The 27,938-nt window shown below is 57.1% G+C and overlaps 1 protein-coding gene across 1 annotated transcript in view; it reads left to right on the top strand.

The window, feature by feature from the left end:
• Positions 1-27,938, top strand: part of TAF1B (TATA-box binding protein associated factor, RNA polymerase I subunit B) — a 69,807-nt gene that overhangs the window by 21,406 nt on the left and 20,463 nt on the right. The window contains 1 exon segment of the mRNA XM_068155364.1: positions 18,008-18,155. Within this exon segment, the coding sequence (XP_068011465.1) occupies positions 18,008-18,155 (148 nt within the window).

The following is a 27,938-nucleotide window of genomic DNA, read 5'->3' as shown; positions in this document are numbered from 1 at the left end:
TGGGTGCTTCTGCTGGGTGCTGGTGCTGGGTGCTGCTGTGTGGTGCTGCTGCTGGGTGCTGCTGGGTGCTTTTTCTGGGTGCTGCTTCTGTTGGGTGCTGCTGCTGTCTGCTGCTGCTGGATGCTGCTGGGTGCTTCTCCTGGGTGCTTCTCCTGGGTGCTGCTGCTGGGTGCTGCTTCTTCTGGCTGCTGCTGGGTACTGCCTGGTGGTGCTGCTGCTGGTTGCTGCTGGTTACTACTGCTGGGTGCTGCTTCTGCTGGGTGCTGCTGCTGGGTGCTGCTGGGTGCTTTTTCTGGGTGCTGCTTCTGTTGGGTGCTGCTGCTGGCTGCTGCTGCTGGATGCTGCTGGGTGCTTCTCCTGGGTGCTGCTGCTGGGTGTTGCTGCTGCTGGGTGCTGCTGGATGCTGCTCCTGGGTAGTGCTGGGAGCTGCTGCTGCTGCTGGGTGCTGCTTCTGCCGGGTGCTGCTGCTGCTGGGTACTGCTGCTGGGAGCTGCTGCTGCTGTGTGCTGCTGCTGGGTGCTGCTGCTGAGTGCTGCTGCTGGCTGCTGCTGTTGGGTGCTGCTACTGCTACTGCTGGGTGCTGCTGCTGGCTGCTGCTGTTGGGTGCTGCTACTGCTACTGCTGGGTGCTGCTGGATGCTGCTCCTGGGTAGTGCTGGGAGCTGCTGCTGCTGCTGGGTGCTTCTGCTGGGTGCTGCTGCTGGGTGCTGCTGCTGGGAGCTGCTGCTGCTGTGTGCTGCTGCTGGGTGCTGCTGCTGAGTGCTGCTGCTGGCTGCTGCTGTTGGGTGCTGCTACTGCTACTGCTGGGTGCTGCTGCTGGCTGCTGCTGTTGGGTGCTGCTACTGCTACTGCTGGGTGCTGCTGCTGCTGGGTGCTGCTGCTTCTGGGTGCTGCTGCTAGGTGCTGCTGCTATTGGGTGCTGCTGCGGCTACTGGGTGCTGCTGCTGCTGGGTGCTGCTGCTGCTGGGTGCTGCTGCAGGGTCCTGCTATTGCTGGGTGCTGCTGGGTGCTGCTGGGTGCTGCTGCTGGGTGCTTCGACTGCTGCTGCTAGGTACTGCTTCAGGGTTCTGCTGGGTGCTGCCTGGTGCTGCTGCCTCGTGTTGCTGCTGCTGGGTGCTGTTGCTAGGTGCTGCTGCTGGGTGCTGCTGGGTTCTGCTGCTGGGTGGTGCTGCTGTTGGGTGCTGCTGCCTCGTGTTGCTGCTGCTGGGTGCTGTTGCTAGGTGCTGCTGCTGGGTGCTGCTGGGTTCTGCTGCTGGGTGGTGCTGCTGTTGGGAGCTGCTGCTGGGTGCTGCTTCTGCTGGGTGCTGCTTCTGCTGGGTGCTGCTGCTGGGTGCTTTTTCTGGGTGCTGCTTCTGTTGGGTGATGCTGCTGGCTGCTGCTGCTGGATGCTGCTGGGTGCTTCTCCTGGGTGCTTCTCCTGGGTGCTGCTGCTGGGTGCTGCTTCTTCTGGCTGCTGCTGGGTACTGCCTGGTGGTGCTGCTGCTGGTTGCTGCTGGTTACTACTGCTGGGTTCTGCTTCTGCTGGGTGCTGCTGCTGGGTGCTGCTGGGTGCTTTTTCTGGGTGCTGCTTCTGTTGGGTGCTGCTGCTGGCTGCTGCTGCTGGATGCTGCTGGGTGCTTCTCCTGGGTGCTGCTGCTGGGTGTTGCTGCTGCTGGGTGCTGCTGGGTGCTGCTCCTGGGTAGTGCTGGGAGCTGCTGCTGCTGCTGGGTGCTGCTGCTGGGAGCTGCTGCTGCTGGGTGCTGCTGCTGGGAGCTGCTGCTGCTGGGTGCTGCTGTGTGCTGCTGCTGTTGGGTGCTGCTACTGCTACTGCTGGGTGCTGCTGCTGGCTGCTGCTGTTGGGTGCTGCTACTGCTACTGCTGGGTGCTGCTGCTGGGTACTGCTGGGTGCTGCTGGGTGCTGCTGGGTGCTCCTGCTGGATGCTGCTTCTTCTGCGTGCTGCTGCTTCTCGGTGCTGCTTCTGCTGGGTGCTTCTGCTGCTGGGTGCTTCTGCTGGGTGCTGCTGCTGGGTGCTGCTTCTGCTGGGTGCTGCTGCTGGGTGCTACTGGGTGCTGCTGCTGGGTGCTGCTGCTGGGTGCTGCTCCTGCTGGGTGCTGCTGCTGCTGGGTGGTGGTGCTTCTGGGTGCTGCTGCTAGGTGCTGCTGCTATTGGGTGCTGCTGCGGCTACTGGGTGCTGCTGCTGGGTGCTGCTGCTGCTGGGTGCTGCAGCTGGGTGCTTCTGCTGGGTGCTGCCTGGTGCTGCTGCTGGGTGCTGCTGCGGCTGAGTGCTGCTTCTAGGTGCTCCTTGGTACTGCTATGTGCTGCTGGCTGCTGCTGCTGGCTGCTGCTCCTGCTGGGTGCTGCTGCTGGGTGCTGCTGCTGGTTGCTGCTGCTGGGTGCTGCTACTTCTGCTGCCGGGTGCTGCTGCCGAGTGCTGCTTCTGCTGCCTGCTCTTGCTGGGTGCTGCTGCTGCTGGGTGCTGCTGCTTCTGGGTTCTGCTGCTGGGTGCTGCTGGGAGATGCTGCTGGGTGCTGCTTCTGCTGGGTGCTGCTGCTGGGTGCTGCTGGGTGCTGCATCTGGGTGCTTCTGCTGGGTGCTGCTGCTACTGAGTGCTGCTGCTGGGTGCTGCTGCTCCTGGGTGCTGCTGGTTGCTGCTTCTTCTAGGTGCTGCTGCTACTGCTGCAGGATACTGCTGCTGGGTGCTGGTGGTGCTGCTGGGTTCTGCTACTGCTGGGTGCTGCTACTGCTGCTGCTGTGTACTGCATATGCTGGGTGCTGCCTGGTGGTGCTGCTGCTGGTTGCTGCTGGTTCTAATGCTGGGTGCTGCTGGTACTACTGCTGGGTGCTGCTTCTGCTGGGTGCTGCTTCTGCTGGGTGCTGCTGCTGCTGGGTGCTGCCTGGTGCTGCTGCTGGGTGCTGCTGCTGCTGGGTGCTGCTTCTAGGTGCTCCTTGGTACTGCTGGGTGCTGCTGGGTGCTGCTGCTGGCTGCTGCTTCTGCTGCCTGCTCTTGCTGGGTGCTGCTGCTGCTGGGTGCTGCTTCGGCTGGGTGCTGCTGCTGCTGGGTGCTGCCTGGTGCTGCTGCTGGGTGCTGCTGCGGCTGGGTGCTGCTTCTACTGGGTGCTGCTGCTGGATGCTGCTGGGTGCTGCTTCTGCTGAGTGCTGCTGCTGGGTGCTGCTGTTGGGTGCTGCTTCTGCTGGGTGCTAATGCTGCTGGGTGCTGCTGGGTGCTGCTGGGTGCTGCTGCTGGCTGCTGCTGCTGCTGGGTGCTGCTTCTACTGGGTGCTGCTGCTGGATGCTGCTGGGTGCTGCTGCTGGGTGCTGCTGTTGGGTGCTGCTTCTGCTGGGTGCTACTGCTGCTGGGTGCGGCTGCTGGGTGCAGCTGTCCAGTGCTGCCTGGTGCTGCCGCTGCTGGTTGCTGCTGGGTGCTACTGCTGGGTGCTGCTGCTGGGTGCTGCTGCTGCTGGGTGCTTCTGCGGGGTGCTGCTGCTGCTGGGTGCTGCTGCTGCGGGGTGCTGCTAATGCTGCTGGGTGCTGCTGCTGGGTGCTGCTGCTGCTGGGTGCTGCTGCTGCAGGGTGCTGCTGGCTGCTGCTGCTGGGTGCTGCTGGCTGCTTCTCCTGCGTGCTTCTCCTGGGTGCTGCTGCTGGGTGCTGGTGCTGCCTGGTCGTGCTGCTTCAGGTTGCTGCTGGTTCTACTGCTGGGTGCTGCTGGTACTACTGCTGGGTGCTGCTTCTGCTGGGTGCTGCTACTGCTGCTGCTGTGTACTGCATATGCTGGGTGCTGCTGCTGGATGCTTCTGCTGGGTGAAGCTGCTGCTCAGTGCTGCTGGGTGCTGCTTCTGCTGGGTGCTGCTGTTGGGTGCTCCTTCTGCTGGCTGCTGCTGGGTGCTGCTGCTGCTGGGTGCTGGTGGTGCTGCTGGGTGCTGCTGCTGCTGGGTGCTGCTGGGTGCTGCTGCTGCTGGGAGCTGCTGCTGGGTGCTGCTGCTGCTGGTTGCTGCTGCTGCAGGGTGCTGCTGGCTGCTGCTGCTGGGTGCTGCTGCTGGGTGCTGCTGCTGGGTGCTTCTCCTGGGTGCTGCTGCTGGGTGCTGGTGCTGCCTGGTGGTGCTGCTGCTGGTTGCTGCTGGTTCTACTGCTGGGTGCTGCTTCTGCTGGGTGCTGCTGCTGCTGGGTGCTGCTGGGTGCTGCTGCTGGGTGCAGCTGTCGAGTGCTGACTGGTGCTGCTGCTGCTGGTTGCTGCTGGGTGCTGCTGCTGGGTGCTGCTGCTGGGTGCTGCTGCTGCTGGGTGCTTCTGCGGGGTGCTGCTGCTGCTGGGTGTTGCTGCTGCTGGGTGCTGCTGCTTCTGGGTGCTGCTGCTAGGTGCTGCTGCTATTGGGTGCTGCTGCGGCTACTGGGTGCTACTGCTGTTGGGTGCTGCTGCTGGGTGCTGCTCCTGCTGGGTGCTGCTGCTGCTGGGTGCTGCTGCTGCTGGGTGCTGCTGCAGGGTCCTGCTATTGCTGGGTGCTGCTGGGTGCTGCTGCTGGGTGCTTCGACTGCTGCTGCTAGGTACTGCTTCTGGGTTCTGCTGGGTGCTGCCTGGTGCTGCTGCCTCGTGTTGCTGCTGCTGGGTGCTGTTGCTAGGTGCTGCTGCTGGGTGCTGCTTGGTTCTGCTGCTGGGTGGTGCTGCTGTTGGGTGCTGCTGCTGGGTGCTGCTTCTGCTGGGTGCTGCTTCTGCTGGGTGCTGCTGCTGGGTGCTGCTTCTGCTGGGTGCTGCTTCTGCTGGGTGCTGCTGCTGGGTGCTTCTGCTGGGTGCTGCTGCTGGGTGCTGCTGCTGCTGCTGCTGGGTGCTTCTGCTGGGTGCTGGTGCTGGGTGCTGCTGTGTGGTGCTGCTGCTGGGTGCTGCTGGGTGCTTTTTCTGGGTGCTGCTTCTGTTGGGTGCTGCTGCTGGCTGCTGCTGCTGGATGCTGCTGGGTGCTTCTCCTGGGTGCTTCTCCTGGGTGCTGCTGCTGGGTGCTGCTTCTTCTGGCTGCTGCTGGGTACTGCCTGGTGGTGCTGCTGCTGGTTGCTGCTGGTTACTACTGCTGGGTGCTGCTTCTGCTGGGTGCTGCTGCTGGGTGCTGCTGGGTGCTTTTTCTGGGTGCTGCTTCTGTTGGGTGCTGCTGCTGGCTGCTGCTGCTGGATGCTGCTGGGTGCTTCTCCTGGGTGCTGCTGCTGGGTGTTGCTGCTGCTGGGTGCTGCTGGGTGCTGCTCCTGGGTAGTGCTGGGAGCTGCTGCTGCTGCTGGGTGCTGCTTCTGCCGGGTGCTGCTGCTGCTGGGTACTGCTGGGTGCTCCTGGGTGCTGCTGCTGGGTGCTGCTGCTGGGAGCTGCTGCTGCTGTGTGCTGCTGCTGGGTGCTGCTGCTGAGTGCTGCTGCTGGCTGCTGCTGTTGGGTGCTGCTACTGCTACTGCTGGGTGCTGCTGCTGGGTACTGCTGGGTGCTGCTGGGTGCTCCTGCTGGATGCTGCTTCTGCTGCGTGCTCCTGCTTCTTGGTGCTGCTTCTGCTGGGTGCTTCTGCTGCTGGGTGCTTCTGCTGGGTGCTGCTGCTGGGTGCTGCTTCTGCTGGGTGCTGCTGCTGGGTGCTGCTGCTGGCTGCTGGGTGCTGCTTCTGGCTGCTGGGTGCTGCTTCTGCTGGGTGCTGCTGCTGGGTTCTGCTGCTGCGTGCTGCTGCTGGGTGCTGCCTGGTGGTGCTGCTGCTGGTTTCTGCTGGTTGCTGCTGCTGCTGTGTGCAGCTGCTGCTGGGTGCTGCTTCTGGGTGCTGCTGGGTACAGCTGGGTGCTGCTGGGTGCTGCTGCGGGGTGCTGAAGCTGGTTGCTGCTGGGTGCTGCTGCTGGGTGCTGCTGCTGAGTGCTGCTGCTGGGTGCTGCTGCTGGGTGCTCCTGCTGAATGCTGCTTCTGGGTGCTGCTGGGTGCTGCTTCTGCTGGGTGCTGCTTCTGCTGGGTGCTGCTGCTGGGTGCTACTGGGTGCTGCTGCTGGGTGCTGCTGCTGGGTGCTGCTTCTGCTGGGTGCTGCTGCTGGGTTCTGCTGCTGCGTGCTGCTGCTGGGTGCTGCCTGGTGGTGCTGCTGCTGGTTTCTGCTGGTTGCTGCTGCTGCTGTGTGCAGCTGCTGCTGGGTGCTGCTTCTGGGTGCTGCTTCTGGGTGCTGCTGGGTGCTGCTGCTGCTGGGTGCTGCTTATGCTGGGTGCTGCTGCTGCTGGGTGCTGCTGCAGCCTGCTCCTGCTGGGTGCTGCTGCTGCTGCTGGGTGCTGCTGGGTGCTGCTGCTGCTGGGTGCTGCTGGGTGCTGCTGCTGGCAGCTGCTGCATACTGCTGGGTGCTGCTGGGTGCTGCTGGGTGCTGCCGCTGGGTGCTGCTGGCTACTGCTGCTGGGTGCTGCTTCTGCTGGGTGCTGCTTCTGCTGGGTGCTGCTGGGTGCTGCTGCGGCTGGGTGCTTCTGCTGGGTGCTGCTGGTGTTGGGTGCTGCTGCTGCTTCTGGGTGCTTCTGCGGCTACTGGGTGCTGCTGCTGGGTTCTGCTGGCTGCTGCTGGGTGCTGCTGCTGCAGGGTGCTGCTGGGTACTGCTGGCTGCTGCTGGGTGCTCCCGCTGGATGCTGCTTCTGGGTGCTGCTGGGTGCTTCTGCTGGGTGCTGCTGGTGTTGGGTGCTGCTGCTGCTGCTGGGTGCTGCTGCGGCTACTGGGTGCTGCTGCTGGGTACTGCTGCTGCTGGGTACTGCTGCTTCTGGGTGCTGCTGCTAGGTGCTGCTCCTGCTGGGTGCTGCTGCTGGGTGCTGCTGCTGGTGAGTGCTGCTGCTGAGTGCTGCTGTTGGGTGCTGCTGCTGTTTACTGCTGGGTGCTGCTGCTGCTGAGTGCTGCTGCTGAGTGCTGCTGTTGGGTGCTGCTGCTGGGTACTGCTGGGTGCTGCTGGGTGCTCCTGTGGAATGCTGCTTCTGGGTGCTGCTGCTGGGTGCTGCTGCTTCTGTGTGCTGCTGCTGCTGGCTGCTGCTCCTGCTGGGTGCTTCTGCTGGGTGCTGCTACTTCTGCTGCCGGGTGCCGCTGCCGAGTGCTGCTTCTGCTGGCTGCTCTTGCTGGGTGCTGCTGCTGCTGGGTGCTGCTGCTTCTGGGTGCTGCTGCTGGGTGCTGCTGGGTGCTGCTGGGAGATGCTGCTGGGTGCTGCTTCTGCTGGGTGCTGCTGCTGGGTGCTGCTGGGTGCTGCATCTGCTGCTGGGTGCTGCTGCTGCTGCTGCTGCTGCTGCTGTGTACTGCATATGCTGGGTGCTGCTGCTGGATGCTTCTGCTGGGTGCTGGTGGTGCTGCTGGGTGCTGCTGGGTGCTGCTGCTGCTGCTGCTGTGTACTGCATATGCTGGGTGCTGCTGCTGGATGCTTCTGCTGGGTGAAGCTGCTGCTCAGTGCTGCTGGGTGCTGCTTCTGCTGGGTGCTGCTGTTGGGTGCTCCTTCTGCTGCGTGCTGCTGTTGGGTGCTGCTGGCTGCTGCTGGGTGCTGCTGCTGCTGGGTGCTGGTGGTGCTGCTGGGTGCTGCTGCTGCTGGGTGCTGTTGGATGCTGCTGCTGGGTGCTGCTGCGGCGTGCTGCTTCTGCTGAGTGCTGCTGCTGGCTGCTGCTGTTGGGTGCTGCTGCTGGCTGCTGCTGTTGGGTGCTGCTGCTGAGTGCTTCTACTGCTGCTGCTGGGTTCTGCTTCTGGGTGCTGCTGGGTGCTGCCACGTGCTGCTGCCTCGTGCTGCTTCTGCTGTGTGCTTCTGCGGGGTGCTGCTGCTGCTGCCTGCTCTCTTGTGTGCTGCTACTGCTGCTGCTGGGTGCTTCCGCTGGGTGCTGCTGGGTGCTGCTGCTGCTGGGAGCTGCTGCTGGGTGCTGCTGCTGCTGGTTGCTGCTGCTGCAGGGTGCTGCTGGCTGCTGCTGCTGGGTGCTGCTGGTACTACTGCTGGGTGCTGCTTCTGCTGGGTGCTGCTGCTGCTGGGTGCTGCTGCTGGGCTGGGTGCTGCTCCTGCTGGGTGCTGCTGCTGCTGGGTGCTGCTGCTTCTGGGTGCTGCTGCTAGGTGCTGCTCATGGGTACTGCTCCTGCTGGGTGCTGCTGCTGGGTGCTGCTGCTGGGTGCTGCTGCTGGTGAGTGCTGCTGCTGGGTGCTGCTGTTGGGTGCTGCTGCTGGGTACTGCTGGGTGCTGCTGGGTGCTCCTGCGGAATGCTGCTTCTGGGTGCTGCTGCTGCTGGGTGCTGCTGCTGGGTGCTGCTGCTATTGGGTGCTGCTGTGGCTACTGGGTGCTGCTGCTGGCTGCTGCTCCTGCTGGGTTCTGCTGCTGGGTGCTGCTGCTGCTGGGTGCTGCTGCTTCTGGGTTCTGCTGCTGGGTGCTGCTGGGTGCTGCTGGGAGATGCTGCTGGGTGTTGCTTCTGCTGGGTGCTGCTTCTGCTGGGTGCTGCTGCTGGGTGCTGCTGGGTGCTGCTTCTGCTGGGTGCTGCTGCTGCTGGTTGCTGCTGCTGGGTGCTGCTGGGTGCTGCAGCTGGGTGCTTCTGCTGGGTGCTGCTGCTACTGAGTGCTGCTGCTACTGAGTGCTGCTGCTGGGTGCTGCTGCTCCTGGGTGCTGCTGGTTGCTGCTTCTTCTAGGTGCTGCTGCTACTGCTGCAGGATACTTCTGCTGGGTGCTGGTGGCGCTGCTGGGTGCTGCTGCTGCTGCTGGGTGCTGCTGCTGCTGCTGGGTGCTGCTACTGCTGCTGCTGTGTACTGCATATGCTGGGTGCTGCTGCTGGATGCTTCTGCTGGGTGAAGCTTCTGCTCAGTGCTGCTGGGTGCTGCTTCTGCTGGGTGCTGCTGGGTGCTGCTGCTGCTGGGTGCTGGTGGTGCTGCTGGGTGCTGCTGCTGCTGGTTGCTGTTTGGTGCTGCTGCGGCGTGCTGCTGCTGCTGAGTGCTGCTGCTGGCTGCTGCTGCTGCTGAGTGCTGCTGCTGGCTGCTGCTGCTGGGTGCTGCTGCTGGGTACTGCTGGATGCTGCTGGGTGCTGCTGCTGGGTGCTGTTGGGTGCTGCTGTTGGGTGCTGCTGCTGCTGAGTGCTGCTGCTGGCTGCTGCTGTTGGGTGCTGCTGCTGGGTACTGCTGCATGCTGCTGGGTGCTCCTGCGGTATGCTGCTGCTGGGTGCTGCTGCAGGGTGCTGCCTGGTGGTGCTGCTGCTGGGTGGTGCTGGTTACTGCTACTGGGTGCTGTTGCTGGGTGCTGCTGCTGCTGGGTGCTTCTACTGCTGCTGCTGGGTACTGCTTCTGGGTGCTGCTGGGTGCTGCCACGTGCTGCTGCCTCGTGCTGCTTCTGCTGTGTGCTTCTGTGGGGTGCTGCTGCTGCTGCCTGCTCTGCTGTGTGGGGTGCTGCTGGGTGCTGCTGCTGCTGGGAGCTGCTGCTGGGTGCTGCTGCTGCTGGTTGCTGCTGCTGCAGGGTGCTGCTGGCTGCTGCTGCTGGGTGCTGCTGGGTGCTTCTCCTGCGTGCTTCTCCTGGGTGCTGCTGCTGGGTGCTGGTGCTGCCTGGTGGTGCTGCTGCTGGTTGCTGCTGGTTCTACTGCTGGGTGCTGCTGGTACAGCTGCTGGGTGCTGCTTCTGCTGGGTGCTGCTGCTGCTGGGTGCTGCTGCTGGGTGCTGCTACTTCTGCTGCCGGGTGCTGCTGCCGAGTGCTGCTTCTGCTGCCTGCTCTTGCTGGCTGCTGCTGCTGCTGGGTGCTGCTGCTTCTGGGTTCTGCTGCTGGGTGCTGCTGGGTGCTGCTGGGAGATGCTGCTGGGTGTTGCTTCTGCTGGGTGCTGCTTCTGCTAGGTGCTGCTGCTGGGTGCTGCTGGGTGCTGCTTCTGCTGGGTGCTGCTGCTGCTGGTTGCTGCTGCTGGGTGCTGCTGGGTGCTGCAGCTGGGTGCTTCTGCTGGGTGCTGCTGCTACTGAGTGCTGCTGCTGGGTGCTGCTGCTCCTGGGTGCTGCTGGTTGCTGCTTCTTCTAGGTGCTGCTGCTACTGCTGCAGGATACTTCTGCTGGGTGCTGCTGCTGCTGCTGGGTGCTGCTACTGCTGCTGCTGTGTACTGCATATGCTGGGTGCTGCTGCTGGATGCTTCTGCTGGGTGAAGCTGCTGCTCAGTGCTGCTGGGTGCTGCTTCTGCTGTCTGCTGCTGGGTGCTGCTGCTGCTGGGTGCTGGTGGTGCTGCTGGGTGCTGCTGCTGCTGGGTGCTGTTTGGTGCTGCTGCGGCGTGCTGCTGCTGCTGAGTGCTGCTGCTGGCTGCTGCTGCTGCTGAGTGCTGCTGCTGGCTGCTGCTGCTGGGTGCTGCTGCTGGGTACTGCTGGATGCTGCTGGGTGCTGCTGCTGGGTGCTGTTGGGTGCTGCTGTTGGGTGCTGCTGCTGGGTGCTGCTGATGCTGAGTGCTGCTGCTGGCTGCTGCTGTTGGGTGCTGCTGCTGAGTACTGCTGCATGCTGCTGGGTGCTCCTGCGGAATGCTGCTGCTGGGTGCTGCTGCAGGGTGCTGCCTGGTGGTGCTGCTGCTGGGTGGTGCTGGTTACTGCTGCTGGGTGCTGTTGCTGGGTGCTGCTGCTGCTGGGTGCTTCTACTGCTGCTGCTGGGTACTGCTTCTGGGTGCTGCTGGGTGCTGCCACGTGCTGCTGCCTCGTGCTGCTTCTGCTGTGTGCTTCTGTGGGGTGCTGCTGCTGCTGCCTGCTCTGCTGTGTGGGGTGCTGCTGGGGGCTGCTGCTGCTGGGAGCTGCTGCTGGGTGCTGCTGCTGCTGGTTGCTGCTGCTGCAGGGTGCTGCTGGCTGCTGCTGCTGGGTGCTGCTGGGTGCTTCTCCTGCGTGCTTCTCCTGGGTGCTGCTGCTGGGTGCTGGTGCTGCCTGGTGGTGCTGCTGCTGGTTGCTGCTGGTTCTACTGCTGGGTGCTGCTGGTACAGCTGCTGGGTGCTGCTTCTGCTGGGTGCTGCTGCTGCTGTGTACTGCTGGTGGTGCTGGTGCTGGGTGCTGCTTCTAGGTGCTCCTTGGTACTGCTGGGTGCTGCTGGCTGCTGCTGCTGGCTGCTGCTTCTGCTGGGTGCTGCTTCTACTGGGTGCTGCTGCTGGATGCTGCTGGGTGCTGCTGCTGCTGAGTGCTGCTGCTGGGTGCTGCTGCTGGGTGCTGCTTCTGCTGGGTGCTACTGCTGCTGGGTGCTGCTGGGTGCTGCTGGGTGCTGCTGCTGCTGGATACTGCTGGGTGCTGCTGCTGGGTGCAGCTGTCGAGTGCTGCCTGGTGCTGCTGCTGCTGGTTGCTGCTGGGTGCTACTGCTGTGTGCTGCTGCTGGGTGCTGCTGCTGCTGGGTGCTGCTGCTGGGTGCTACTGCTGGGTGCTGCTGCTGGGTGCTGCTGCTGCTGGGTGCTGCTGTTGGGTGCTGCTGCTGCTGGGTGCTGCTGCTGCTGGGTGCTACTGCTGCTGGGTGCTGCTGCTGGGTGCTGCTGCTGCTGGATACTGCTGGGTGCTGCTGCTGGGTGCAGCTGTCGAGTGCTGCCTGGTGCTGCTGCTGCTGGTTGCTGCTGGGTGCTACTGCTGTGTGCTGCTGCTGGGTGCTGCTGCTGCTGGGTGCTGCTGCTGGGTGCTACTGCTGGGTGCTGCTGCTGGGTGCTGCTGCTGCTGGGTGCTGCTGTTGGGTGCTGCTGCTGCTGGGTGCTGCTGCTGCTGGGTGCTACTGCTGCTGGGTGCTGCTGCTGGGTGCTGCTCCTGCTGGGTGCTGCTGCTGCTGGGTGCTGCTGCTGCTGGGTGCTGCTGCAGGGTCCTGCTATTGCTGGGTGCTGGCTGGGTGCTGCTGCTGGGTGCTTCTACTGCTGCTGCTAGGTACTGCTTCTGGGTTCTGCTGGGTGCTGCTGGGTGCTGCTGCCTCGTGCTGCTGCTGCTGGGTGCTGTTGCTAGGTGCTGCTGCTGGGTGCTGCTGGGTTCTGCTGCTGGGTGATGCTGCTGTTGGGTGCTGCTGCTGGGTGCTGCTTCTGCTGGGTGCTGCTTCTGCTGGGTGCTGCTGCTGGGTGCTGCTGCTGCTGGGTGCTTCTGCTGGGTGCTGCTGCTGGGTGCTGCTGCTGCTGCTGGGTGCTTCTGCTGGGTGCTGGTGCTGGGAGCTGCTGCTGCTGGGTGCTGCTTCTGCTGGGTGCTGCTGCTGCTGGGTACTGCTGGGTACTGCTGGGTGCTGCTGCTGGGTGCTGCTGGGTACTGCTGCTGGGTGCTGCTGCTGGTGGGTGCTGCTTCTGCTGGATACTGCTGGGTGCTGCTTATGCTGAGTGCTGCTGCTGGGTGCTGCTGGGTGCTGCTGCTGGGTGCTGCTCCTGGTGGGTGCTGCTGCTGCTGGATACTGCTGGGTGCTGCTTATGCTGAGTGCTGCTGCTGGGTGCTGCTGGGTGCTGCTGCTGGGTGCTGCTCCTGCTGGGTGCTGCTGGGTGCTGCTGCTGGCTGCTGGTGTGTGCTGCTGCTGTTGCTGGCTGCTTCTGCTGGCTTCTTCTGCTGCTGGGTGCTGCTGCTGTTGCTGGCTGCTTCTGCTGGCTGCGTGCTGCTGCCGGGTGCTGCTGCTGCTGGGTGCTGCCTAGGGTGGCTGTGGCTGCCTCCTGCCTGGGGGTGCTGCAGGCCAGGCTGGATGAGGCCTTTTGCAGCTGTGTCTAGCTGAGATGTGTCCCTGGGCATGGTGGGGAGCTTGGAGCAGAGGAGCTCTGAGCTCCCTCCCAGCCTGAGCCCTTCCTCTGTTAGATCTGCACAGGCAAAATCATTCTGCTGTCTTTTTTGATTTCACCACCATGGGCTCTGTGTCCCTGCCCAGGCTGGTGTTCCTTCTGAGGCCCCTCCCAACCTGGGATGCTATGAGGATGGAGATCTCTTCACCTGTGGCTTTCCCTTCATCCCATGATCTAGGAGGGATGTGACAGTCTCCCCTGGAGGGTGGTGGCCTCCTAGGCCTGCTTGTGGAGAGCTCTCTCCTCTCTGGGAGCTGCACATTCCTGTCTCATTCACTGCCCAAGGCTTGGATGTGGTGCTTGTGCCCTGCTTCTCAGCCACTGCCTCTGGGCTGCCTTGGAATGGACCTCGAAGCTCATCCAGTTCCAAGCTCCTGCCATGGGCAGGGACACCCAGGATGGGTTGGGGTGGAAGGGATGGTGAAGATCATCCAGCAGCTCTGCCCCTGCCAGGGGGCTTGGAACTGGCTGAGCTTCCACCTTCCTCCAGCCCTGATTGCATCCAGAGCCTCCCTGGGCAGCCTGCTCCAGTCTCTCCCCACCCGGAGTGTCAAGAATCTCCCCCCAGCCTGCTGCTGCCATGTTCACAGCTGCTGTTCCAAGGTGGTTTTGGAGCCTTCCTGTGGCCAGCAGGTTGAAAGTCCCAGCCCTGAGGCTCTGCTGGCTACGGGCAGGGAGGCAGCTGGGAGGTGGTTCTGAGCCCTTGCTTTGCTCAGAGTTTTTGTGCCTTGTGACCACCTCACAGCTCAGGCCCCAGCTGGTCTGCACTGCCTGGAGAGGAGCCCCAGAAGTGTCTGTGGCTGCAGGCAGCACTGTTCCAGCAGAGCCACAGCCACTTTGCTTTGTAAATGGAGCTGGGAGGAGGTCCTGCTGCAGATTTGCCTGGGAATGCTGGGGGCAGGAGAGCTGCTGGGGGCAGGGGAGGTGCTGGGGGCAGGGGAGGTGCCAGGCAGGCTGCAGGGGAAGGGCAGGCTGCAGGATCTCTCCTGGGTGCAGGCAGGAGGTGCTCAGTGGTTTGGTGCTTTCCTGCTGGACCCAACCAAAAGCAGGGCTTGGCTGGAGCCTGCAGCTTGCAAGGCTCTGGGCTGGGGGTGCTTTGGCAGTGTCCTGGTGAGGCTGTGGGGAGCCCTGCTGCTTGCTGGGGTGTTGGGGTTCAGGGCATTGCTGCTGCTGGGGAGCTGTGTCCTGAGCACAGCCCTCCCCTCCTGGCAGCATCTTCAGTCACCATCTCAGTCTTGCAGGGATGAGCAGAGGCACTGCTGGGAGAGGAGGGATTGCTGCCGCCCCCTTGCCTGCACTTAGCCCCTGGCCTGGAGGCCAGCCCAGGCTCATAGCTTGCTGCTGTCACTGGTGGTGGTGATCCACAGCTGCACTGGGCTGGGGGGGGCCTGCAAGGGCATGCTGTCCAAGCCCTGCAGCCCTGGGGACAGCTCCAGCTGGAGCAGGCTGCCCAGGGACACAGCCAGGCTGAGCTTGGATGACTCCAGGGATGGAGCCTCAAGCACCTCCCTGGGCAGCCTGTGCCAGGCTGTGAGAACCATTCCAGTCAGGAAGTTTCTTCTCATCTCCAACCTAAACCTCCCCTGGGGCAACCTGGGACCAGTTCCTCTCCTGACACTTGTTTGCATGTGAGCAGAGCCCAACCCCAGCTCCCTGCAGCCTCCTCCCAGGAGCTGCAGAGAGCAATGAGGTCTCCCTCGGCCTCCTCTTCTCCACACTCAGCATCCCCAGGGCCCTCAGCTGCTCCTCCAGACCCTTCCCCAGCTCTGTTGCCCTTCTCTGGACCTGCTCCAGCCCTCAACATCCTTCCTGCAGTGAGACCCCCATGGCAGGGGGCTTGGAACTGGATGATCTTCAGCATCCTTTGTAACCCAACCCACCCTGGGTGTCCCTGCCCATGGCAGAGGGTTGGACCTAGATGATCTTCAAGGTTCCTTTTCCAACCCAACCCACTCCATGGGTCTGGAAACCAAATCAGTCCCCCTTGCAGACAGCCCAGCAGCTTGCTCAGGTCCTCTGCCTGGCAGTGGACACTCAGAGAGGGAAGAAAGTGATAAAAACCAAGTGAAAATGTCAGCTGCAATCCCCAGAAGCTGTGAGAGCAGCAGCAGGAGTCCTGCTCTCTCCTCTGAGATCTGCTCTGAAACTCCAGCTCCAGGCCCCAGACTCCTCCTGGCTGCAGGAGAGAGAAGGTGGAGCTCTGGAGAGCATCCAGTGCAAGCCTCAACCCCCCCATGGCTGCTGCTGCCCACAGCTCGGCTGCTCCAGGCCTGCTCCTGGAACCCCCTGGGGCTGCTGGCATCTCAGACTGCAGCAATCTGCCCCTGGGGAGCTGAGGCTGGCAGGGCAGGGGTCAGCAGCCCAGGGAGCACAGAGGCAGCTCCCTCAGGACCCCAAGCTTGGGCAGCTCCTGCAGAAGGGAGGAGGCTGTGCTGGGTACACAGCAAGAGCCTTCCACAGCAAGAGCCTTCCACAGCCTGCCTGCAGGAGAGGGAGAGGAGGGGGGGGGGGAGGGGGTTGGGGGAGGAGAGAGAGGGGAGGGGAGAGGGAGGGGGGGGGAGAGGAGAGGGGAGAGGGGGGGAGGGGAGGGGAGGGGAGGGGAGAGGAGAGGAGAGGAGAGGAGAGGAGAGGAGAGGAGAGGAGAGGAGAGGAGAGGAGAGGAGAGGAGAGGAGAGGAGAGGAGAGGAGAGGAGAGGAGAGGAGAGGAGAGGAGAGGAGAGGAGAGGAGAGGAGAGGAGAGGAGAGGAGAGGAGAGGAGAGGAGAGGAGAGGAGAGGAGAGGAGAGGAGAGGAGAGGAGAGGAGAGGAGAGGAGAGGAGAGGAGAGGAGAGGAGAGGAGAGGAGAGGAGAGGAGAGGAGAGGAGAGGAGAGGAGAGGAGAGGAGAGGAGAGGAGAGGAGAGGAGAGGAGAGGAGAGGAGAGGAGAGGAGAGGAGAGGAGAGGAGATATCTTCCTCCTCAGGACAGTCCTGGCTGCAGTGGGCAGTGGAAGGCTTTGAGTTGGAGGAGACCTTGGAGATATCTGGTGCCAAGGCTGTGCCCATGGCAGGGCCCTTGGCACCAGATGATCTTCAACCTCCCACCAGCCCAGACTGTTCCAGGCCTCATCCAGCCTGGCCTTCAACACCTCCAGGCAGGAGGCAGCCACAGCCTCCCTGGGTAACTTGTGCCAGGCTCTCCTCAGCCTCACTGCCAGGAATCTCTTCCCCCTCTCCAGTCTCAGTCTCCCCTCTGCCAACTCCAAGCCATTGCCTCCTGTCCTGGCACCCCCAGACCCTGCCACGGCTTCCTCTGAGGCTGCTCTCAGGTGCAGGGCAGGATGAGCAGCAGGGAGCTGAACTCTTTCCCTCCTGCGCTGACATCTCAGAGTTTGGGAACAACCTTTGTGGAATTCCATCCCTGTCTTGGTGGCTTTTGTTTGCTGCCTCCATGCAGTAATGCTTCAGGACAGGTATGGGCAAGCTGCAGTTTCTGTTGCACAACCTCAAGCTCCATGATGGAGGAGATTACAGGAACCCTTCAGCAGGCAGCTTCCTCCTCAGCTCTTCTGTTCTCTCTCACATGAAAGCCTCACCCCTGCTGCTCCCCAGCCTCACTGCTCCCTGCTCTGCAGGGCTACTGCAGGCACCTGCTGGATGCACAGCACCTGAAGGGATCCTGCAGGAAGGCTGCAGAGGGACTCCTGAGGGGGTCTGGAGCCAGGCCAAGGGGCAATGGTTTGAAGCTGAGGCAGAGCAGAGTCAGACTGGAGCAGAGGAAGAAGTTCTTCAGTCCCAGGCTGCTGAGCCTCTGGCACAGGCTGCCCAGGGAGGCTGTGGCTGCCTCCTGCCTGGGGGTGCTGCAGGCCAGGCTGGATGAGGCCTTGAGCAGCTGAGTGTAGCTGAGAGGTGTCCCTGGGCATGGTGGGGAGCTTGGAGCAGAGGAGCTCTGAGCTCCCTTCCAGCCTGAGCCATTCTGGGATTCCATGAAAAAACAGAGAGAGGGAAAAAATTCCACAGACAGCAGAGAGCCTCCCCCAGGGGAATGGCAGTGCTGGGGGGGGGGGGGGGGGGGGGGGGCAGGCTGGAGGCTAGGGACAATGTCTTTGGTGCAGGAGTGGTCAGGGACTGGCACCCCCCACCCCTCAGATGTTTACAGACATTGCTCAGATCCCCTCTCAGCCTTCTCCTCTCCAGGCTAACCACCCCCAGGGCTCAGCCTTCCCTCCTCACAGAGCTGCTCCAAGCCCTTCAGCATCCTCATGGCCTCCCCTGGCCTCTCTCCAGTATCTCTCAGGCCCTCTGGACCTGGGGAGCCCAGAGCTGGACTCAGCACTCCAGGTGTGGTCTCAGCAGGGCAGAGCTCTCAGAGGGGCAGGAGAATCTCTCCTGCCCTGCTGGCCACACTCTTAATGCCCCCCAGGAGCCCTTTGGCCTCCTTGCCCACAGGGTCCCTCTGCTGCCCCATGGAGGCCTCCTTGCTCCCAGCTGCTCTGTTGGCTGTGTGCAGCTTGGGTGGTTCTGTGCCAGCCCTCCCAGGGGCTGTGGAGCTGCAGGGTCAGAGCTCTGCTGCCTGGACTCAGCTCTGGCAGAGCTCAGCAGCATCACAGAACACCCAGGGTTGGAAGGGCCCCTCCGAGGCCCCCTGGTGCAGCCCCCTGCAGATCAGCAGCAGGGCACACAGGGCCTGGTGGCAGCTGCCAGTGCTGGGTCTCTGCAGCCAGGCTGCAGCCTCAGCCTTTGAGGGCTGTGCTGTGTGCTGCTGAGGTGTCAGCTGCTGCTGCATCCAGCTGATGCCTGCAGTTTGCAGCTGAGGAGCTGACTGCATGCTCCTGGCAGCTTGCTGCTGGCTTCAGCAGAGCTCAGTGGCTCTCCAGGGCAAAGGGCCCTGTGGATGGCTTGACCTGGTGGGGCCCTGCTGAGGTGCTCTGCTGATCTGGAGCCATCAGCTGAGGCAGAACATCCCTGCTTGGGCTGCATCTGAAGCCTGAGCAGCTGGCAGGCAGCACCTGGGGAGGTGAACTGAAGCTGGGAGAGGAGATTGAGACTGGGCATGAGGGAGAAATTCTCTGCAGTGAGGGTGGGGAGCCCCTGGAGCAGGTTATGGGCTCCTCCTTCCTGGAGGTGTTGAGGGCCAGGTTGGATGAGGCCTGGAGCAGCCAGGGCTGGTGGGAGGCTGAAGATTATCCCAGTTCCACTCCAGCCCATGGCAGGGGCTTGGAACTAGGATGATCTTCAAGGCCTCCTGCAAGCCCAGCCTGCTCCTGTTGGCCCTGTGCCAGGCAGGGCAGTGCTGGGGAGGGTCTGTGACAGCAGTCCTGGGCTGAGTGCAGTCATTCACCCTGTGGTGCCTGAGCTGACCTCTGCCTCTCTCCTTGCAGTCCTGGCCTGGCTATGAGGAGGTGCACAGCAGGATGCTGGAGCTGCCAGCCTTCCTGGAGCTGCCTCGGTTCCCAGAGGTGAGCCCCAGCTGCTTCCTGCACCCAGACATGCTGTACATCAGGTACCTGCTGGAGGCCAACCTGCCAGGTGAGTCCTGCCCCAGCCTGCAGCCCCCCTGGGCTCTGCAGCTGCAGTGCCTCCCAGGGGGGCAGTGCTGGAGCTGGGGGGCTCACAGCCTGCTGCCAGTGATGCCCCTGGCTTGCTCTGCAGGCTCTGGGAGCAGTTCAGCAGTGCTTGGGGAGCACTTTGTCCTCTGTTGAGCTCTTCATGGCTGTTACTGGCTCAGGGCAGTGCCAGGCACTGATGTAGGCTGGGCAGGGACTGGCTGTAGAGCAGCCCTGGAGAGAAGGCCTTGGGGGTACTGGGGGAGGAGAAGCTCAACAGGAGCCAGCAGTGAGCACTTGCAGCCCAGAGGGCCAAGCAGAGCCTGGGCTGCAGCAAGAGAAGTGTGGCCAACAGGGCCAGGGAGGGGATTCTGCCCCTCTGCTCCACTCTGCTGAGACCACAGCTGGAGCTCTGGGTCCAGTTCTGGAGCCTCTGTGCCAAGAAGGGTCTGGAGGTGCTGGAAGGTGTCCAGAGAAGGGCCACGAGGCTGAGCAGAGGGCTGCAGCTGCTCTGCTCTGAGGACAGACTCAGGGAGTTGGGGCTGTGCAGGCTGGAGAGGAGAAGGCTCCCAGGAGTATCACAGTATCACAGTATCACTTAGGTTGGAAAGGACCTCGAGGATCATCGAGTCCAACCTATCAACACAGACCCCATGACTAGACCATGGCACCAAGTGCCACGTCCAATCTCCTCTTGAACGCCTCCAGGGTCGATGACTCAACCACCTCCCTGGGCAACCCGTTCCAATGACGGATGACTCGCTCGGTGAAGAACTTCCTCCTCACCTCGAGTCTAAACCTCCCCTGGTGCAGCTTGAGACTGTGTCCCCTTGTTCTGGTGCTGGTTGCCTGGGAGAAGAGGCCAACCCCTTCCTGGCTACAACCACCTTTCAGGTAGTTGTAGAGGGCAATGCGGTCACCCCTGAGCCTTCTCTTCTCCAGGCTAAACAATCCCAGCTCCCTCAGCCTCTCCTCATAGGGCTTGTGTTCAAGGCCTCTCCCCAGCCTTGTTGCCCTTCTCTGGACACCTTCAAGTGTTTCAATGTCCTTCTTAAACTGAGGGGCCCAGAACTGGACACAGTACTCAAGGTGCGGCCTAACCAAAGCAGAGTACAGGGGCACAATGACCTCCCTGCTCCTGCTGGCCACACTATTCCTAATGCAGGCCAGGATGCTATTGGCCCTCCTGGCCACCTGGGCACACTGTTGGCTCATATTCAGGTGGCTGTCGATCAGCACCCCCAGGTCCCTCTCTGTTTGGGAGCTCTCCAGCCACTCCGACCCCAGCCTGTAGCTCTGCATGGGATTTCCGTAGCCAAAGTGTAGCACCCGGCACTTGGACTTGTTGAATGCCATCCCGTTGGACTCTGCCCATCTGTCCAGTCGGTCGAGGTCCCTCTGCAGAGCCTTTCCACCCTCTAACTGACTAACATCTGCCCCTAACTTTGTGTCATCTGCAAACTTGCTGATGACTGACTCTACCCCTTCATCCAGATCATCGATGAAGATGTTGAAAAGGACAGGGCCCAGCACTGATCCCTGGGGGACACCACTGGTGACTGGCCGCCAGCTGGATGTGGCACCGTTCACCACCACTCTCTGGGCCCGGCCCTCCAGCCAGTTCCTAACCCAGCACAGAGTGTAATGGTCCAATCCACGGGCTGACAGCTTAGCCAGCAGTTTGCTGTGGGGGACAGTGTCAAAGGCCTTGCTGAAGTCCAGGTAGACCACATCCACAGGCCTCCCCACATCCACCAGACGGGTCACCTGATCATAGAAAGAGATCAGGTTGGAGAGGCAGGATCTGCCCTTCCTAAATCCATGTTGGCTGGACCTGAGCCCTTGGCCATCCTTCAGGTGCGCAGTTATTGCCGCCAGGATAATCTGCTCCATCACTTTCCCTGGCACTGAGGTCAGACTGACTGGCCTGGAGTTTCCAGGTTCCTCCATCCGACCCTCCTTGTGGATGGGGACCACGTTGGCCAGTTTCCAGTCATCTGGGACCTCACCTGTGAGCCAGGACTGGAGGAAAATGATGGAGAGTGGCCTAGCTAGCACATCCGCCAGCTCTCTCAGCACCCTAGGATGGATCCCATCCGGTCCCATGGACTTGTGAATATCCAAGTGGCTCAGCAGGTCCTGAACTAATTCCTCATGGATTTCCGGGGCATTACACTGCTCCCCGACCCCATCGCCCAGCTCCGGAGGCCACTCGTCCTGAACTCCTCCTGCCTTGCTGTTAAAAATTGAGGCAAAGAAGGTGTTCAGGACCTCAGCCTTCTCCTCGTCTTCAGTCACCGTGTTCCCCTCCAGGTCCAATAAGGAGTTCAGGTTCTTCCTGCCCTTCTTCTTATTGTTAATATATTTATAAAAATGCTTTTTATTGTCTTTGACTGAGGTGGCCAGCTTCAGTTCCAGCTGGGCCTTTGCCTCCCTAATTTTATTCCTACATAATCTAACAGCTTCCTTGAACATACCTCGAGAAGCCTTCCCCTCCTTCCAAAGGTGATACAGCCTCTTCTTCCCCCTTAAATCCTCCAGGAGCTGCTTGCTCATCCAGGCCGGTCGCCTTCCCCGCCGGCTTGCCTTTCGGCACGTGGGAACTGCCAGTTCCTGTGCCTTCAAGAGCTCCTGTTTGAAGTAAGTCCAACCCTCCTGAACCCCTTGGTTCATGAGGGCTGGTACCCAGGGGACTTTGCAGACAAGTTTCTTAAATAGGCTGAAGTTCGCCCTTCGGAAGTCCAAGGTGAAGGTTCTGTTGGTGCTCCTCCCTATCTCCCTGCATATTGAAAACTTCACTATCTCATGGTCACTGCACCCTAGGCTGCCTCCCACGATCACGTCTCCCACCAGCCCTTCCCTATTGCAGAACAGCAGGTCAAGCAGAGCCTGTCCCCTGGTAGGCTCGCTTAACAGCTGTGTCAGGAAGCAGTCCTCCATTCGCTCCAGGAATCTTCTGGACTGCCTCCTCCCTGCTGAATTAAGTTCCCAGCAGATATCTGGGAGGTTGAAGTCACCAACAAGGACAAGATCTGATGATCTTGAGACGGCCTCCAGCTGCTTGTAGAATACTTCATCAGCCTCCTCATCCTGGTTGGGTGGTCTGTAACAGATTCCAATCAGGATGTCAGACTTGTTAGGCTGTCCTCTGATTTTGACCCACAGTCTCTCAACTCCCTCATCTTCCACCTCAAGTTGTGTGGCAGAGAGTGACTCTCTAATATACAGAGCCACCCCTCCTCCTCTTCTCCCTCGCCTGTCTCTCCTAAAGAGCCTGTAACCCCCCATTGTAGCACTCCAATCGTGGGTGCTGTCCCACCAAGTTTCTGAGATGGCGACTACATCATAGTCGCCCTGATGGATTAGGACCTCCAACTCCTCTTGCTTGTTGCCCAGGCTGCGTGCATTGGTGTACATGCATCGCAGCTGGGTTCCTGACTTCTCAACTGACCCTACCTTGTGCCCTACTCTTACCTCTGCAGAGGGATGTCGTAGGGTTGGAAGGGTAAAGCCAAAAAGCCTCCTCCCTCCCCCCTGTAAAGTAAAGGGAAGGAAAAATTGAAGGGAAAGGAAAAAAACTCACAGCTGAATTAGCAAAGCAATGAGAGCTGTATATTTACAAAGCAGGGAAACGCAGGGAAATATATACAAGATTTACAATATTTACAGTATGTACAGCAATATACAACAAAGTAGCACAGAAATGAGAGTTCCCCCCTCTGCTGAGGGGGTTCCCCACCTCCGCTCCCCCTTCTCTCCCCCTTTCCCCAGAGCGGGTTAGAAAGAGAGAGAAAGAGAAAAAAAGTTTGAAGCAGTTATGTGTTAATTGGAAAGCAGTTAATACAGGCCTTGCAGTTTATCAGTTTTTGAAGGACAAGCCTTGGCCGAAAGCCCAGCACAGAGAGAGCTGCTGCTCGGCGGAGGAGCGGAAGAAAGACTGAAGATAAAAGTACCGGAATGCCCAGGATACCCTCCTGCACTCCCAGTTCAGAAGGTGCTTCCTCCCACTCTACCAATGAAATTAGTTTAGATCCTTCTTTTCGTTTATCAACTTCCATCCACCATATTCCTTTTCTTAAGGGGACAGTCTCAAACAGTCACAAGGGACCGATTGCCTCACCCATCCCCTTCAGACCTAGTTTAAAGCCCTCCTAATGAGCCCTGCCAACTCCAGTGCCAGGACTCTCTTACCCCTTCTAGATAGATGCACCCCATCGAGACCCAGCAGGTCAGGTGCAGTGGAAGTTGTCCCATGGTCATAGAACCCAAAGTTCTGCCTCTGGCACCATCCCCTGAGCCAATTGTTGATGGTGTGGGTTCTCCCATTCCTCTCAGTGTACACCCCTGCCACTGAGGGAACTGAGCAGAACACCACTTGAGCTCCTGCCCCATCAATCAATTGTCCAAGGGCCCTGAACTCCTTCTTAATCGCCTTGGTGCCCTTCCTGTTAATCTCATCGCTTCCAGCCTGTATTACCAGCAGAGGGTAATAGTCAGAGGGCTGGATTAATTTAGGGAGTCTCTTTGCAATGTCCCTAACCCCTGCCCCTGGTAGGGAGCAGACCTCCCTGTGGGATGGGTCGGGACAACATATGGGTCCCTCAGTACCCCCCAGGAGAGAGTCCCCAACAACTGTAACCCTTCTCCTTTTCTTTGTGGAGCTGGTTGTTATAGCTGGTGGGGACCACTTGGGCTTAGGCTTCCCCCCGGAGCTGGTCGTTACAGCTGGCGGGGTCTGCTTGGCCTTAGGCTCCCCTCTGGATGGCTGCTCCTCAGCCTCAGCCCTCTCATCCTTTCTGCCCTCGGCCTGCAGGGCCTCATACTTATTATGCAAGGGCAGCGGAGGAGGAGGAGAGGGTCTGCCGCAAGAAGGGGTCGACATACAGATCAATGTGATCGATCGAATCCACTTTATTAGAGCATCAGACAAGCTTATATACAATTTTAGTTAATTATGCCTACTATTCACTTGCTTATTGGATATTTGCTAAATGTCAACCCCACCTCTTGCGGTTGCACGTCCTGGTTCCTTGCTCAGACAGGCCAACAGATGTATCCTGTTTTTGAACAAGTCCAGACTATTTCAGGGACAAAAGTCCTTGCTCAGCGTCTTTGCTTATTGCAACGGTTCATATGCTTGTCATATACACTGGGTCCTGTGTCGCCTTATATTTTTATCTGCAAATGCAACACAGTCTTCTACTCCTTTTGCTCTTAACCATTCTTCCACAATTCCCCCGTTTTCTTTAACAACCACAAATGTCTCTATGGTGCGGTTAGCTTGTTTCATAATACAATAAAAAATAATTCTTGCTGCTATTAATATCAAAAGCCCAACTAACAAAAAACATAAACATTCTTTAATCAAAGGCCCTATCCAACTAGACCATCCACCAAACATTGATTATAACCAAAAATCAAAAACACCAATATCTTTCTAAATTTGCTATGAATGTTTTTTAAGCCAGCTCAATTTGGCATGAATAGATTCACTGTGATCAAAAAGATTAAAACAACACATACCCTCAACATCATTACATCCATGGCCTTGAGCTAATAATAAAAAGTCTATGACAACACAGTTCTACAACAAAACATGTCTAAGGCTATTTTGATCCATTAACAACTCTTATATAACTTCATCAGTTATGTTGGCCTGCTTAAGTGACCAACAAACAAGTTTTTCTGTTTGCCTTAATGCTTGCGCGTTTCCTTCTCCCTGGCCAACATCAAACTTATGACTTCTACTATACAAAATACAATATGATGCTGACCTACATCTTATGGCTTGTTGTAACCTCAACATCAACTCATATAATCTTTTATTTGTTACATCTTTAATCAAGACATCCTCTATCTGTTATACAACCCCTGTAACATACATAAAATCTGACACTATATTAAGAGGTTGGCTCATCCAATGCTATAAGGCCCACAACACTGCCAACAATTCCAAAGTTTGAAGTGAGTCCTGTGGTTCTGCCTCTAACATCACGTCTCCACTGGCTAATACTCTTATCTTGCCAAGTCACTGCAGCTTTTTGGGAACGCTTCCCTGCGTCTGTAAATACTATCAGAGCACCCACAATTGGTTGCTCCTTATATTTTGGTATACCAATCCATGATTGCTGCGTGGGGAGATATATTATTGCTGGAGGCAGACCCATAAGCTGATACAACCATAAGCGGCAACTACTCCTGGTGCTAAAATTAAAACAAATACATTGGCTACAATTGACCATAACTATACATTATCATTACAACTATCAATATCTATAACAGTCAATGCTCTTTTCTGTCGTTTAATAGGCTTCAATATAGCCAACCAATCCCAATATTTTGCCATCAACATTGTTAGTTTGCCTAAATAACATAGACCTCCTCGTGATAATACAAAAATAACTTGCCAGGCCCTATCTCCACAAATTAAAAATATACCTTCAAACAATACTCTAGACTTTTCATATTGGCATAGGGCACTTTCTGACTCTTTTGTCAGATTGCCACAATAATATGTCCAATTATATTAATTTTTATAACAAAAACCCATGATTTTTCATCCAATTATCAAAATTTATAAATTAAAAACAGGTTCCAATGCTACTTCAATTATTAATTTGCATTGAACCTAATAATTACAGTTCTTGTGGGTCCCATGTCAACATCTTATTTAGGCCTCTTATCAAATCTGCCAAAATTAAATTTTTTTGTTATATAATTGTTTTTTATTATAATGGTAAAAATACCCATTCTAACACTCGGGTCTATACACTCTCCTGACCCCTTTTCCCCCGTTTTCTTTAAAACTTAAGTCAAGGCCCCCATAAGGTGTTTTGTTTCTGCTAAAAAAAAAATACTGGGTCCTATTAATGCTCACCGTTGGCCTAATGCTGTTTCTTTTTATTTCAAATTTCTCCTAGCTAAAACTTCCATAATTCTTACATCCCCTCTAAGTTTTGTTAAATCACATTTAAAATCACATATAAAATAAAAATTTAAAAACATAATATACTTTAACTATTCTTTCTTATAACATAATACCTAAATTCCCCTTTTGTTTTTATAACCTAACATTAAAATATATTTTATACTATAATTGATTTTAACTTTTCCTATAACTATTTAAAATTACAACAAACTAATAAATTAACATTTAAATCCATATAAACATTTCTCTAATCATACAATCATTAAACAATTATGATATACAGCCCTAAGTGTTAAACAATTCTTTAAACTAACCATTATTATCAATCTACAAATGTGTTACTCTCTATTCCAGTTCTTAAACATGCTTATACATTAAAACTAAGTGATCTAACAAATTCATACAACACAATTAAAACAATCATATAAAACATAAACCCTTTTGCTAGTTATGGCCTTGATTTCAACATGCGTCACAGCATCATGGCTGAACCATAGAGGGTTATGGCACATGCACAGGACTGGACTTGCGCATTCTCACACCCAACTCACGAGGTATCACCACTCGAGGTGGAAGCGATGGCCACCGCCAGAGAGGACAAGACCACCTCGGATCCGTTTCCAGAGCTTTCTGAAATGCCAGTCATCCCACCAATGGTAACATTTCTCTACAATATTTTAATAAAAGCCCAAACAATATTTCCTAACTTAAATATAACGCTGAAATATTTTCTCACTATTAGGCTGTTAGGCCACTGTCACCCACCAGGGAGGAGAGGCCTAGAGTAACAATTGTTAGCCCTCCACAACAACCAAAGAGGTTAGTTCTGTTAAGGCTCTGGGTAATTAAAAAAAAAAAAATCAAAAACATTCCCTTTTTTATGATTGATATCTTCTTTTCTCAGAAGGAGAGCTGGCACCGCCCATCGCACCACGCTGCGTCCAGATGTGGAGGTGGTTGGTCGAAGGCGGCTTAGAGTGCCAGTTTATTCACTGTTCGGTGTCTCAATCTGCGCCGCTCTCCCTGTCCTTGTCACTGCCACTCTTTGCCATCCCAATAATTGCTGTAAATAAGTTGTTTCCACGGTTCCTGCCAACCACTGGTCATTGTTAACTGTTGACACACGTTACAATAAAGTTCATCCTTTTCTACAAAGTTTATAACAAATAAAATCAAAAGGCAACAAAACTATATCATTCTAACCTAACATCCTTTGCACACATAAAAACCAAACAAGATAAAATTAACAATATAACAAAAACAATCAATAAAATCAACAACCCGATATTGCTAAAAGACTGCAAAAACTGTTTTTCCATCCAGTGACACAGTTATCAGAGGCATTGACTGAGCAATCTTTAAGCCTCCTACTCCAGCTATTGCAGCTGATGATGTCACTTGCGGACATGCAGATGGCCAATACAAAGATGAAATGACAATAACATCGGATCTGGTGTCCAACAGCCCACAAAGGTACTGCTGCTGGCCTTTTTGGTTGTTGTCCAACAAAATACAAAGCTTAAGTTGAACTAATAACAATGTTTTAACAGAGCTGATATAATACATGGTCAAAGATAACAGACATTATAAAAAAAATTTTTTAAATCTTAATAGTTTCAATCTTTGCATTTCACTCCTCTTATTAACAAAAAATACTTGATTATGCCTAAACACATTACAAAAATTCAAACATTAATACAATCCTTAACACTGTTTTACAATCTGCTTTAGGGATATGTCACATTTTTATTTTCTCTAGGATGGTCAAAAATCATAAATTGTTTAATGGTAGCAAGATTTCTTTAATCTGTAAAGGTAGATCTGGCCAGGCTCTAGCTTCACAGACAGAAAACTTGCAGGCAAACAGCAAGAGCAAAAGAACTTCATTGCTTTGCCCAATAACATTTTTGCTCATCCTAGTAATACTAATCTCTTATTGGTACCATTATATATACATAATCCTTAAAAGCTATTACAAATACAAAATAAGACCAAAAATCTCATTCCATAATATACCTATAACAAACCCTTAACTTATGCTAATACCAAAAATCCTTAAAACCTTAAAAAACTATGTTAAAATTAATCCATCAAATCAGTGTCTAAAAAAAAAAATAAAATTGTTACATTAACTAAAAAACACTTTCCAAAATTAAAACCTGTTTACACATTCCTTAACTATATTACAAGGAGCTCCTTTGAAAAGCCTATAGGCACACAATTAAAAAGGTTTGAACCAAAAAAAAATCATACAATGTGAACTCATTACAAAGTACTTACACCTTACTACAATTACTATGTACCAAATACCTGTAAATACCAAATGCTTACTTATTCATTATGCTTATTAAAAAAACTTAACAAAACTCTAAATAACAAATCTCTGGAAAATCATTACAATCAAAAATGACAAAATGAATACTGTTGCTTTAAATCAGAGCAGAATAGTGCAGCTGAAGCCGCTGCGGGGGGAAGGGGTGGGGGCTGCTGCCGTGACCGCTGCTCCGCTGCCGTCGTGGCCGCTGTTGGTCCACTGCTACTGTCGGTGCTGTCGGTGTCGGTGGTGCGTCAGCCGGTACCGCCTTGGTCGGAGCCGTCGGTATCCGCGGGGGCCAGCAGGGCTCGCGGGAGGAGAGCGGTGGCAGGAACGCTGTAACCGCGAGCCTCCAAGCGCTCCATTTTTTCTAAGAGGGGCTGTAAAGCAAAGTCGGCGCTGTTTGAATTCCTCGCTGCCGGCGTTGTCTTCCGAATCCGAGCCGTCGCTGGCAATGTCAGAGGAAGGTGTTGATAAAAAGGGGTCGAACACACTGAGCTGCCTTTTTTTTCGGCTTTTTCCCC

This window comes from Melanerpes formicivorus, unplaced genomic scaffold (assembly GCF_026170545.1).
Source record: "Melanerpes formicivorus ecotype bairdi unplaced genomic scaffold, bMelFor1.0.p_v2 SCAF_31, whole genome shotgun sequence".
NCBI lineage: Eukaryota > Metazoa > Chordata > Aves > Piciformes > Picidae > Melanerpes > Melanerpes formicivorus.
The sequence above is the reverse complement of the archived record's forward strand: the minus strand, read 5'-3'. Positions and strand labels throughout refer to the sequence as shown.